This window comes from Manis pentadactyla, chromosome 2 (assembly GCF_030020395.1).
Source record: "Manis pentadactyla isolate mManPen7 chromosome 2, mManPen7.hap1, whole genome shotgun sequence".
Classification (NCBI taxonomy): Eukaryota; Metazoa; Chordata; class Mammalia; order Pholidota; family Manidae; genus Manis; species Manis pentadactyla.
Window position 1 is genome coordinate 141800972 of NC_080020.1, and position 13446 is coordinate 141814417.

The 13446-nt window shown below is 42.1% G+C and overlaps 1 protein-coding gene across 2 annotated transcripts in view; it reads right to left on the minus strand.

Moving 5' to 3' along the window:
• SDHA (succinate dehydrogenase complex flavoprotein subunit A) overlaps positions 1-13446 on the minus strand; it is a 27595-nt gene continuing 14149 nt past the window's right edge. For both annotated transcript variants that reach the window (XM_036920396.2, XM_036920405.2), the window contains exons 10-15: positions 13098-13269; positions 10314-10432; positions 3071-3182; positions 2786-2916; positions 987-1100; positions 1-343 (exon numbers count right to left, since the gene is read on the minus strand). In XM_036920396.2, the coding sequence (XP_036776291.1) occupies positions 257-343; positions 987-1100; positions 2786-2916; positions 3071-3182; positions 10314-10432; positions 13098-13269 (735 nt within the window). In that variant the 3' untranslated portion in view covers positions 1-256. The remainder of the gene's footprint in view (positions 344-986; positions 1101-2785; positions 2917-3070; positions 3183-10313; positions 10433-13097; positions 13270-13446) is intronic.

Consider the following 13446-nt stretch of genomic DNA (forward strand, 5'->3'; position numbering starts at 1 on the left):
TAACTTTGTAATTTGTTTTATTTAAGAAACATCTCCAGTTTTGTATTTCACAAGCACAAAAGAAGGGATAAAGGCAAGCTTAACACTTCCTGGCTGTTGATTACTGGCAAGCTGTTGGCCACTGAACAGACAGTCTCTATTCTAACTGCACTCTGTACTCTCTGGGTGCAGTGTGCAATTTAAAAAAGACACCCATGGCCTGAACACATGCATAAGGTCCTGTACATAATTACAAAAGCGGGTTGCCCTGGCTTCGTCAGTAGGAGCGAATGGCTGGAGGGACTGTGGCGCAGTCAGCCTCATTCAGTGTGGTGTCAATCACAGGTCTGTATTCCAGGGAGACCTTAGAAAGAGGAGCAGTGGTTAGAGTACAAACAGCACTTTCTTGTGCTCTTGAAAAATTAACTGTACATGCAGATTTGCAGACAAATATTCAGGTACTCACTGGACTGGTTTTACAACGACAAACTTAATTTTTTCTGAATCTTACTGCCCAATGCTCAGTGAGTGAATTTCAGTGGTGTGAGACCCTGAGCCAGTCCTGCTGTCTCAGTACCTGCTCCCAGGGACCTGCCTTCCCCATGCCCCCACACCTGCTCTGTGTGCAGGGGATGGTAAGAGCTGCAGAGCATCTCCTGGACTTCCCTGGGGCTGCTTCCAGGTGGTCTAGCCCCTGGGAAGGGAGGGGTGTTGTTCTGTGCCTCTAATGTAACCTCGGACCTCAATGGGCTCCAGCATCTTCTCCCTGCCACGAGGTCTTGGGCAACACTCCCAGCCCAGGGCCAAAGCTGTGGATGGCTGGCCCCTCAGAACACCCCAATCCATGCTGGGTTAAGCCTGAATGTGCCTTTCTCAGTGGTGTCTCAAATCTGTCAACAGCCAATTACATCCATGCTGCTTGTCCCAGTTCATTAAATGCTCAACTGCAGAACACACAGGACAGCGTATGTGAGTGCACACACAAGCAGAACAAGTTTCCCACGTACCTTCCCAGTCTTGGAATCAACATAGGAAAGTGTGTGTTTCCTCCAGTGCTCCTCAAATGGCTTCTTCTGCTGCCCCTCGATGGGCTTGGAGTAATCATACTCATCAATCCGCTCCTGAGGCCAGAGAATACACTTATTTCAGAAAATACAATCAACAGTTACATTCCAGACTGCTTGTTACATAAAAGAATAATGTAACCCAAAAACATGGCACACTCGTTTAAGTGAAACATGAGAGACTGCTCTAATCTGAATCCCAGACCCCACTCAACAAGGTCTCCACTGTCCCATGCTGACTTATTCAGGACCAGGACCTTCCTAGATCATTTTCCAACCCAACTTTACGATTCCTAATGAAAGACATTTGCATCCATGTCTCATGTAAGACCATGTCCCATCCAAAAGAACAAGCAATGTGAGACACGGTGCAGTCAAGCATCAAACGGGCCAGCCAGCCGTCAGTCCTCTCACTACTGACAAGCCCCTCACTGTGCCAGCACAGTCAAGGCCTCCCATGTGTGTCCACATTCTGTTTCTACCACAGCCACGCTGGCACGTGCAGAGCCTGGCTAAGTAGTGAATCCAGGGCTGGGCTTCTGCACATTTCCTTTCTACGACTCCTAGTGGGTGGATATTGGAATTAGGTGATCTTTCATGGACTTAAAAGTTATCAAATACTTTTTGCTGTGTACTCTGGGAAATTCTACTTCTTTCCGCTGTTAAAATGTTTTAACCAGCAATTTTATTCAATTGTCAAAAACTCTCAAAGAGAAGCTGAATGCTATTAAAGACTGCCTTGCACATGGTAATGGAGACCTACAAGAGCCTCTTCAAATAAAAACCAAAAGATACATGCCTGGTGTTCTACAGGAGGAGTGTGGCGGGGCAGAGGAGAGACCTCTTGGGGCCAGTGGGGCTGCAGTGCAGTCCCTTATTCCTAAACACACAACCTCAGGATGAGCTCTCCCAGCATTAGTGGGTTCTACCTGCTTATCTGTGGTGACTGAACAAAATGAGGATCTGCTCATCTCAGCCACGCACACGGCCAACCCAGGCTGGAGAAGCTACCAGCCTGCAGTGCAAAGTGTGCTCAGCAATCTGTTCTTTAAACGAACTACAAGGCACATCTCACCCAGCCCCACTTGGAGGGGGACAGATCAATACATTTTCACAGCAAGTCAAAATCTAGCTCCTCTCAGCCAATGTCCCCAGACACTGAGTCCACATGCCTGGCAGGGCTGCCTGGGCCAAGGCCTGTGCCTGTCAGCAGGTAGGGGCTCTGGTCTTCCTGCTGCATCCCTAGCCCACACTGGCCCCCTTTCGCCTTGTCCTGTGATTTTTTGCCATAACATGCTGAGTGCTCTTAGGAAGAATCTGATTCTACTTTGCATAAAACTCATTCATTTAAACAAACAGTGACCCTAATCCTAATTCTCCCAAACCAGAAGGCAGGTCTGAAAAGACGACTTCCTCATCATTTAAGTCACCAAGTTAGTATTTTCTGGCAACAGTACTGGGGCTGCTCACTCATCTCTGCTCTCCTGAGGACCAGCTGCATTTTGCTTAGAGATGCCACTACTGGCAGGAGAACATGCCGCTCCAGAGCAAGGAAACAGTCCTAGTGGTCCCGAACTCGGCAAGAACAAAGGTATGAAAAATTATCAGGAGAAAGGCATTTTTCAGTTTACTTTGGAAAAGTGGCGTCAAGGGCAGCGAAGGTGGTGTTACAGACAGCAATACCAGCCGGGAGGAGACACCTCCCGGTGGGCCACAACACAGGCTGGGCCGCGCAGGCGCACCTTGTAATCCTCCCTGGCATGAGCACCGCGTGACTCCTTCCGGGCCTCTGCTCCATAAATGGTCTGTAGTGCACAAAGCATCAGGTTTTGCAGCTCCAGCGTCTCCACCAGGTCAGTGTTCCACACCATCCCTGGAACACATGATATCCGTCAGGCAGGTGCCCTCCAGCGTCCTCTCAGCCAGGACAACTGAGCCCATGTGGCTGCGACAGACAGTGCCCTGGGCAGCCCACCCCAAAGACACCGAGTACCCTGGTGTGCGCAGAAGCCTGAGAGACTGCTCACCTCTGTCAAATGTCTTCAGATGCTTTAGGTCTTTGTAGAGCTGGCTAATTTTCTCACAGCCTTCCTGCAACACACTCCCTACACGGAACACTGCTGCGTGACTCTGCATCGACTGCAACACAAAACACTGTCAGCTTTTTGTTCTGGGATGAAGCTGTGCCAAGAACTGTTAAGTCTTTTAGAATTTTTTAAGTATTTAATTCTTGATAAAATACATGAATTAAGCAGAAAAACTAGGAAATTTAGACCATGAGTTTTAGTACACTGAATATTAAAATTTAGTGTTTTGTTTTATGAGAACTTTTAAGATCTACTTTCTCAGCTTCAAATATGCAATATATTAACTATAGTACCCATGCTGTACATTATATCCCTAGGACTTATTTTATAACTGGCAAGTTGTGCCTTTTGAACCACCTTCACTTACTTCACCAACCACCCACGACCCCCACCCCTCCAAACCCTGGCAACCACCAATCTGGTCTCTATATCTATCTATGAAATTCATTTTTTGTTTTCAGATTCTACATATTAAGTGAGATCATATGGTATTTCTCTTTCTCTTGACTTAATTCACTAAGCATAATGCCCTCTAGGTTCATTCATGTTGGCATAAATGGCAGGATTTCCTTCTTTTAATGGGTGACTAGTATTCCACCATGTGTATGTACATCCACCAGTGGACATTTAAGTTTCCATGTCTTGGCTACTTTGTAATCAATACTGCAGTGAACAGAGGTGCATATAGCTTTTTGAATTCATGTTTTCATTTTCTCTGGATCATAGGGTACTGTGTTTTGAACCTGCGTACTGGTATCCAGGGTGGCTGCACCAACTCACATTCCCACCAATGGTGCATGAGGGTTCCCTTTTCTCCACATCCACACCAACACTTCTTGTCTTTATTCATCATAACCATCCTGACAGGTGTGAGGTGACATCTCGTTGTGGTTTTCATTTACATTTCCTTGATATTAATAATGTGGAGTACCTTTCCAAGTATCTGTTGGCCACCTGTATGTCTTCTTTGGAAACCCGCCCATTCACATCTTCCACCCTTTTTAATCAAAATGGTTTTTTGCTATCGGGTTGTGTAAGTTCTTTATGTATTTTGGATATTAACCTCTTATCAGATACACGGTTTGCAAATATTTTCTCCCATATAGTAAGTAGGTGGCCTTTTCATTTTATTGTTTCCTTTGCTGTGCAGAAGCTTTTTAGTTTGATACAATCCCACTTTATTTTCCCTTTGTGTAAAATCTAAAAAAATCATTGCCAAGACCTATGGCAAGGAGCTCACCACCTGCGTTTTTTGTTAGGAGTTTCATGGTTTTAGGTCTTATATTCCAAGTCTTTAATCCATTTTGAGTTAATTTTTTGTCTAAAATGGTAATCCAGTTTCATCCCTTGGCATGCAGCTGAGTTGTTTTCTCAACACCACTGACTGAAGAGACTGTCTTTTCCCAATCATATATTCTTGCCTCCTTGGCTGTAAATTTATCAACCATATAAAGCATTTGTTTCTGAGCTGTCTATTCTGTGTTACTGGTCTTTTCTGTGTTACTGTGTCTGTTTTCATGCCAATACTTTAGTGTTTTGATTACCATAGCTTTGTAATATAGTTTGAAATCAGGGAGTGTACCTCCCTTTTTTTCTTCTTTCTCAAGATTTCTTTGACTATTTGGGGTCTTTTGTGGTTCCATGCAAATTTTAGAATTGTTTGTTCTGTTTCTGTAAAAAATGTCATTGAAATTTTGATAGTGACTGCACTGGATTTGTAGATGGCTTTGGGTAGAGGGGACATTGTAAAGACATTAATTATTCCAATCCATGAACATGGGATATCCTTCCATGTTTGTGCTGTTTTCAATTTCTTTCATTAATGTCTAACAGTTATCAGTGTACTCTCCTTAGGGCTTTTTTTTAAAAATGTAATTATATATGGATTATTTTCTTAATTTCTCTGCTAGTTTGTTACTAGTGTATAGAAATGCAACAAATTTTTGTATGCTGATTTTGTATCATCCAACTTTACTTAACTCATTAGTTCAGACAGTATTTTGATTGAGGTTTTTAGAGTTCTCTCTACATAATATTATGTCACATGCAAATAGTGAGTTTTATACTTATTTCCTTTCCAATCTGGATGACTTTTACTTTTCTTGCCTAATTGTTCTGGCTAAGACTTCCAATTCTGTGTTGAATTAAAGTGGTGAGAGTGGGCATCCTTATCTTCTTCCTGGTCTTATCACCATTGAGTATGATGCTACCATATGTTACATATGGCTTTATTATGTTGAGGCATGTTCCCATTATATCCACTTTGTTGAGAGTTTTCATCATAAATGGACATTTAAATGAACTTTTGAGTAAAGCTTTTAAAGAACGTTTCTGTTTCCATTAAGTGTGTAACTTACATTCCCATACCTTATTTAAAGCGGAACATTTACATTTTTGGCAGGCAGAGTTTGTGGAACACCAGGATCAATGATCCCAAGCAGGCTCCTCTTGAGGCCTGATATATGAAATGGTAGACTAAAGGGCATTAAGTGCCCTTCCCCAAATTCCTGAGGAGACAGCAGCTCTGTGCAGGCCACAGGACACCTTCTCACCTGACGGAGACCTGGTGGTGACATGTGATGGGAACCAACAGATGTGCCCTGGTGATACAGACTGAAAAGTGGTGATAAGATTCGAGGTGGTTAGCAGTGGGTGTTGGGGTAGAAGGTCATGAAGTAGAGGAAGGAGAAGAAAAAGGCCCAGGACTGCTTGCTCCTCTGATTATTTTATAAAAGCTCCTCATATATTAAGTACCTTTATAGTTTTATTATTTATGCTCATGTGTGACATGAAATAAACATGAGACTTTGGGCAGGCTGGGAAGTATAATCTACCTTTGTTTCCTAACATCTACTGAGATCTTCCCTTTTATCATTCTACTAACATAGCTTTACACTTCAATTCTGTTCAATACACATTAATTTCTTTGGAAAGATACATAATTGTAAGATTGTAGGATTCACCATCAATGTCATAGTTCTTCAGGAAGAGCAAATAGAAAAACTATCTTTGAATCTAGTAAATATTAGTTAAAACAGCCTTTTATGTTTTCAGGGTCATTTTTGTATGCTTTTTATGTATTTCTAGTTAGGTTTATTTAAGGCATTTTAAACTTCTGGATGCACTGCAAATGATAATTTCGAACAGATTACTGCTGACATATTGGAAAGCAACTGACTTTTGTATATGAATCTTTTTTTTTATGTCATTACTGTACAATTACTTGAACATTATGGTTACTAGACTCCCCTTGTTATCAAGTGCCCACCACATACCCCATTAGAGTCACTGTCCATCAGCGTAGTAAGATGCTATAGAATCACTACTTGTCTTCTGTGTACATACTGCCTTCCCCGTGTCCCCCCCGCTACACTATGTCTACTAATCGTAATGCCCCTTTTCCCCCCTTATCCCTCCCTTCCCACCCATCCTCCCCAGTCCCTTTCCCTTTGGTAACTGTTAGTCCATTCTTGGGTTCTGTGAGACTGCTGCTGTTTTGTTCCTTCCGTTTTTCTTTTGTTCTTATGCTCCACAGATGAGTGAAATCATTTGATACTTGTCTTTCTCCATCTGGCTCATTTCACTGAGCATAACACCCTCTAGCTCCATGCATGTTGTTGCAAATGGTAGGATTTGTTTTCTTCTTATGGCTGAATAATATTCCATTGTGTATATGTACCACCTCTTCTTTATCCATTCATCTACTGATGGACACTTAGGTTGCTTCCATTTCCTGGCTATTGTAAATAGGGCTGTGATAAAACCAGGGGTGCATGTCTTTTTCAAAGTGGGCTCCTACATTCTTAGGGTAAATTCCTAGGAGTGGAATTCCTGGGTCAAATGGTATTTCTGGGTCAAATGGTATTTCTATTTTGAGTTTTTTGAGGAACCTCCATACTGCTTTCCACAATGGCTGAACTAGTTTATATTCCCACCAGCAGTGTAGGAGGGTTCCCCTTTCTCCACACCCTTGCCAACATTTCTTGTTGTTTGTCTTTTGGATGTTGGCCATCCTAACTGGTATGAGATGATATCTCACTGTGGTTTTAATTTGCATTTCTCTGATGATTAGGGATGTGGAGCATCTTTTCATGTGTCTGTTGACCACCTGAATTTCTTCTTTGGAGAAGTGTCTGTTCAGATCCTGTGCCCATTTTTTAATTGGATTACTTGCTTTTTGTTTGTTGAGGTGTGTGAGCTCTTTATATCATTTGGATGTCAACCCCTTATTGGATCTGTCATTTATGAATATATTCTCCCATACTGTATGATGCCTTTTTGTTCTACTGATGGTGTCCTTTGTTATACAGGAACTTTTTAGTTTGATATAGTCCCACTTGTTCATTTTTGCTTTTGTTTCCCTTGCCCGGGGAGATATGTTCATGAAGAAGTCACTCATGTTTATGTCCAAGAGATTTTTGCCTATGTTTTTTTCTAAGAGTTTTATGGTTTCACGACTTACATTCAGGTCTTTGATCCATTTCGAGTTTACTTTTGTGTGTGGGGTTAGACAATAATCCAGTTTCATTCTCTTACATGTAGCTGTCCAGTTTTGCCAACACCAGCTGTTGAAGAGGCTGTCATTTCCCTACTGTATATCCATGGCTCCTTTATCGTATATTAATTGACCATTTTTGCTTGGGTTTATTATCAGGGCTCTCTATTCTGTTCCACTGGTCTATGGGTCTGTTCTTGTGCCAGTACAAAATTGTCTTGATTACTGTTGCTTTGTAGTAGAGCTTGAAGTCAGGGAGCATAATTCCCCCTGCTTTATTCTTCCTTCTCAGGATGGCTTTGGCTATTCAGGGTCTTTTGTCGTTCCGAACATATGAATTTTAGAACTATTTACTCTAGTTCATTGAAGAATGCTGTAGGTATTTTGAGAGGGATTACATTGAATCTGTAGATTGCTTTAGGAAAGATTGCCATTTTGACAACAGTAATTCTACCTAGCCAAGAGCATGTGATGAATTTCCATTTATTAGTGTCCTCTTTAATTTCTCTTAAGAGTGTCTTGTAGTTTTCAGGAGATAGTAGGTCTTTCACTTCCTTGGTTAGGTTTATTCCTATGTATTTTATTCTTTTTGATGCAATTGTCAATAGAATTGTTTTCCTGATTTCTTTCTGCTAGTTCATTGTTAGTGTACAGGAATGCAACAGATTCCTTTGTATATGAATCTTTTATCCAGGCACTTTAATTCACACTGTATTGTTACTAGTTTTTCAGTTTATTCTCTTAGAATTTTTAGGTAATCATATTGTAAGATGATAATTCTGTCTATTCCTTTTCAATATTTACCGCATTTCTGTTTCTTATCAAGCTGGAATCAGCAGAAACATTACTTTCCCCTCAACTCAAATGTGAATCCCACGAGGGGAGGAATTTTTTGTGTTTTGTTCAGTGCTGAGTCTAGCATCTCGAATGCTACACTGCCTGGCACACACAGACACTAGTACAGACAGTCCCCCAGTTATGATCATTCAACATGTTATTTTTTTTGACTTCCAACTTTACAATGGTGGGAGAATATGCAATCAGCAGAAACTGCACCCCAAAATTTGAATTTGGATCTTTCCTTGGGCTAGTGTTAGGCAGTATGGTCTTCTCTCATGTTGTTGGGGTGTGAGCAACAGCGAGCCACAGCTCCCAATCAGCTACACAATCACACGGGTGAACAACTGACACAGTGACAACCATTCTGTATCTGTACAACCATTCTGCTTTTCACTTTCAGTACAGTATTCAATGTACTATATGGGCCAGTCAACACTTTATTAAAAAACAGGTTTTGTGTTAGATGATTGTGCCCACCTGTAGGCTAATATAGTATTTGGAGCACGTTTAGGTGGACTAGGCTAAGATGTAGGTGAGTGTATTAAACACATTTATGACTTACAGTGTTTTTAATTTACCAGTTTATTGGGACACAACCCCAATGGAAGTTGAGGAAGGGCTGTACCTGCTGTGTATGGTCAGAATGCCTCCAACAATTCCTATTTCAATATTTCTCACAGATTCATCATTTCAGTGACTGAGTGGGGGTTCCTATTGTCCAATGCAATGATCTTATTCGTCCTAGCTGGTCACCAACCCGATTATCAGCACCCTACAAATGTCCTACATAGTGTCACTTGACTGGCTGTCCTGAAACATACTGTGCTATTGTCCTCACCATTTCACGAAGCCTCCTTGAATCCCAGTGCCAACTGAAGAGAGACCACACAGCCTTAAGAGAATGGAGGTATGTAACTTTTTTCTTTTGGTGGTTCCTGTGTGTTTGTGCCACTGGACCACTTTCAGAATATGACTAAAGCAAGGGGATCCTTTCCAGAAAATGTCCCCGCACAAAAATTCCTGCAAATAATTTCAAATGGGCAAAGATCTCATTCATGGACCAAAATCCCTGTTAGAAGAATCTGACTGATTCCTAGCTACTTTACATATTATTTTTATTGCTCTGTATCTGTGCTATCCAATGCAGTAGCTGGAAATCAAATGTGGCTATTTATATTCAAACTAAAACTAAGTAAGGTTCACTTCTTTAGTCAGACTGGTCACATTTCATATGCTCCACAGTCGTGTGTGGTCAAAGACACAGAGCACTTCCATCCTCACGTCACGTTCCTATGGACGTGCTAATCCAGAAAGCAAACACTCTTATAGTAAGCAATACACAGATCATGTTTCCCACACACTGTCTGTGCTCCCCTCTTCCTGATTTTATTTAGGGGCGTCAATGGGCCCAGTTCATGGACATTTCCCAGAGTTTACTGGAAGCTAGATTGGATGATGGATGGGATTAGTTTCTCAGCAATGAGATGTGCTTGGCTTTCAGGAAACTTGCTTATTAAAGGAAGCTCCGGCTGGGAACTAAGCTCTTTGGACCTCCCGTGTCCCTCCTCCTTCAGGCTGTGACATACACATGACAGCCAGAGATGATCTGTGGAGGGAAGCCGCATGCAAGCACCCCGGAGCACACAAGGGAAGGCCAAGTCCCTGCTGCAGCACAGCTGCCTCTAGCTTTCCATGTGGGAGGACAGGCACTTCTGTCTTCTTCCAGCCCGATCCCTGCTACGATCCTACTTGATACCACACACACATCCTCTGTTGCTTCCCCAGGCCCCACAGCAGGGCTCCTGATGAGCCCCGTCTGTGCACTGCACAGCACATCTAGGTTCCTACCTTCTGCATGCTGAGTCGTAGTTCTGACGTTCTTATGCTTCCATCAGCAAATCTCAACTTGTCAAGATTTACGACAGATTCTTCCCCAGCATTTGGCCTAACTGGAGGAATTTTATCTCCTAAAAAAGAGAGAAAACAAGAATTTTTAACTTTGGAACACTATTGAGAAAAACCAGATGGGTTTTGAATAAGAAGTGTGTATTATAGCCTTTCAGGAAGTTTGGCAAATGCACACATAACCTGAGCTAATACTCTGCACAGACCTGCACCTGAGGGACCACCTACTGACTTGGGGCAAAGAGCAAACATCAAGACAAAATATCTGGCAAAGAGTAGGTGTTCAGTAAATAATCTCAGAGAGGACAAAACAGGAGTCATCTCTTCAATTAAAAAATTAGATTGATGCAAACACATCTTGTACGGTTACTCTCTGAAGGTAAAAATGGCATCCTCCAGAGGACAGTCTCAGCAATTCAGCCACCAGCATAAGGGACATGGAGGGGCCTGGCTTCCTCCAACTCATCTCCTGCTGATCCTGAACCTCACATCCTCTTCCCTAAACCTCAGTATTTGGTGTTCTTACTTTCTAAAAAAATTCATGTTTTAAGGATTTTAAAGTTTCTTTGGGAGGGGACAACATGTTTTAAAAGGTATCTTCTTCAATAGGTAATAAGTGCAAGAGATATGAGATCCAGGAGACCAAGGTCTGCAGGTAAAGTAGGGTTGCTGGCAGCCTCTCTTCCCAAGGGATGGGATACCTCGCCTCTGTGCGTTTCAGCCTGGAGTTGTCGTCAGAACAAGGGACACATTGTGTCTGAAAATGGAACCTGTTCTTTTCATTCTATGCATCCTGGTAACTACAGGTATGAAAGGGGGTGCAGCCTCTAATTATACTAAGGGCTCTGTTGAACTAGTAGGTCAATTACATCACTTTTGCCAACTTAAAATCCATACAAATGGGGAAATGACAGCCTCTTCAACTGTTGTTGGCAAAACTGGACACCTACATGCAAGAGAATGAAATGGATTATTGGCTAATCCCATACACAAAAGTAAACACAAAATGGATCAAAGATCTGAATGTAAGTCATGAAAACATAAAACTCTTAGAAGAAAACATAGGCAAAAATCTCTTGAATATAAGCATGAGCAACTTTTTCCTGAACACATGTCCTCGGGCAAGGGAAACAAAATAAAAAATGAACAAATGGGACCACATCATGCTAAAAAGCTTCTGTACAGCAAAGGACATCATCAGCAGTACAAAAAGGCATCCTACAGTATGGGAGGATATATTTGTAAATGACATATCTGATAAGGGGTTAACATCCAAAATATATAAGAACTCACATGCCTCAACACCCAAAAAGCAAACAACCCTATTAAAAAAATGGGCAGAGGATCTGAACAGACACTTCTCCAAAGAAGAAATTCAGATGGCCAACAGGCACATGAGAAGATGCTCCACATCGTTAATCATAAGGAAATGCAAATTAAAACCACAATGAGGTATCACCTCACACCAGTTAGGATGGCCAACATAGAAAAGACTAGGAACAAATGCTGGCAAGGATGTGGAGAAAGGGGAACCCTCCTACACTGCTGGTGGGAATGTAAACTAGTTCAACCATTGTGGAAAGCAACATGGAGGTTCCTCAAAAAACTAAAAATAGAAATACCATTTGACCCACGAATTCCACTCCTAGGAATTTACCCTCAGAAAACAACTTCTCAGATTCAAAAAAACATATGCAACAAAACGAGGTGGGGGAGCGGGCACAGGGAAGGCAGTATAGCAGAGAAGACAAATAGGGACTCTATAGCACCTTACTACACTGATGGACAGTGACTGCCATGGTGTATGGGGGGGACTTGATAATAAAGGTGAATGTAATAACCACATTGTTTTTCTTGTGAAACCTTCCTAAGAGAAGATATCAATGATATATTAATAATAAAAAAAAGCCCTTTAAAAAGAGGAAATCAATACAAAAAGCTTTTGTTTAAGAGAAATAGATCTGATCTGAACCACTAACACTAATGAAGTGTAATAAGGTCAGAGGCCTTGTGCTCCCATTGTCCTCACTCTGGCAACAATGTCTGCACCTCACACCCTCTTCTGAGCAAATGGGGACAAGATAACCAACATGAAGTTCCTTCGGAAGGTCTGAGCAACAGTAACTGTCCTGTTCTCGGTAGTACTTGCACATCAAGCCCATGGTGTCTTTTCCTTGGCAAATTACGTCAGCACAAAAAATCAGTCATAGACTGAAGTCTGTTATATCACTGCAGGGAGAGCTGTGGCCCAATCCTTCATTTAATGTGCATTAAGCCATCCTTTCTCCTTTAATAGACTGATTGGTTGTATTTTGTTTTTAGAAAAGCCTAAATTCTTCTTCTGTAAGTATCAAGAAGTTATATTCATACTTGCTATTTAAAATGTCAATATAAGTAATTTTTATCAGACAAGTAATATGTACATAAACTTCCCTTCAAAATAATTATTTCCTAATAGTGACTTTTCTAAGCAGAACATAATGACTGCAAAAAAAAAAAAAATCTGGCCCAAAAGAGTCACCCTCTGAACTCTCAGAACCCCCACCTAGCCTGCATCGAGTCTCAAGTCTATCACCGTGTCAATCTCTGAATGTTTCTTCACTTCTAGGGGATAAAACCAGACCACCACCGTATGATCACTGAGCAAAGTTCCAATTACAAATCAAAGTCTTATAAATAAAGACCTCCTGCTTCTGACACAGCCTGGCTACTTGGGACGATGCATACCCGGTCTGCAGGATTCAGCGATACTCAGGGCACATGCCCGGCCAAAAACGACCAGATCCAAGAGTGAGTTTGCCCCCAGACGATTGGCACCATGTACGGAGGCGCAGGCAGCCTCCCCACAGGCGTACAGGCCAGGCACAACCTGGTCCTGGCCGTCCACATGCCGCAGAACCTGTGGGGGAGACACAGGAGGTTTAAGCAGTGCATTCTGCATAGGCTACTTCCCCACAACGGGGGCCTGTCAGTGTCAGGGAAGGAAGAGGAAGTGAAGGCCCATGTCCTCTGTCTACAGGGAATCCCAACACATCCATCCTGGTCCCGTACTTGGTTATCCCAAGCCAAGGAGCCA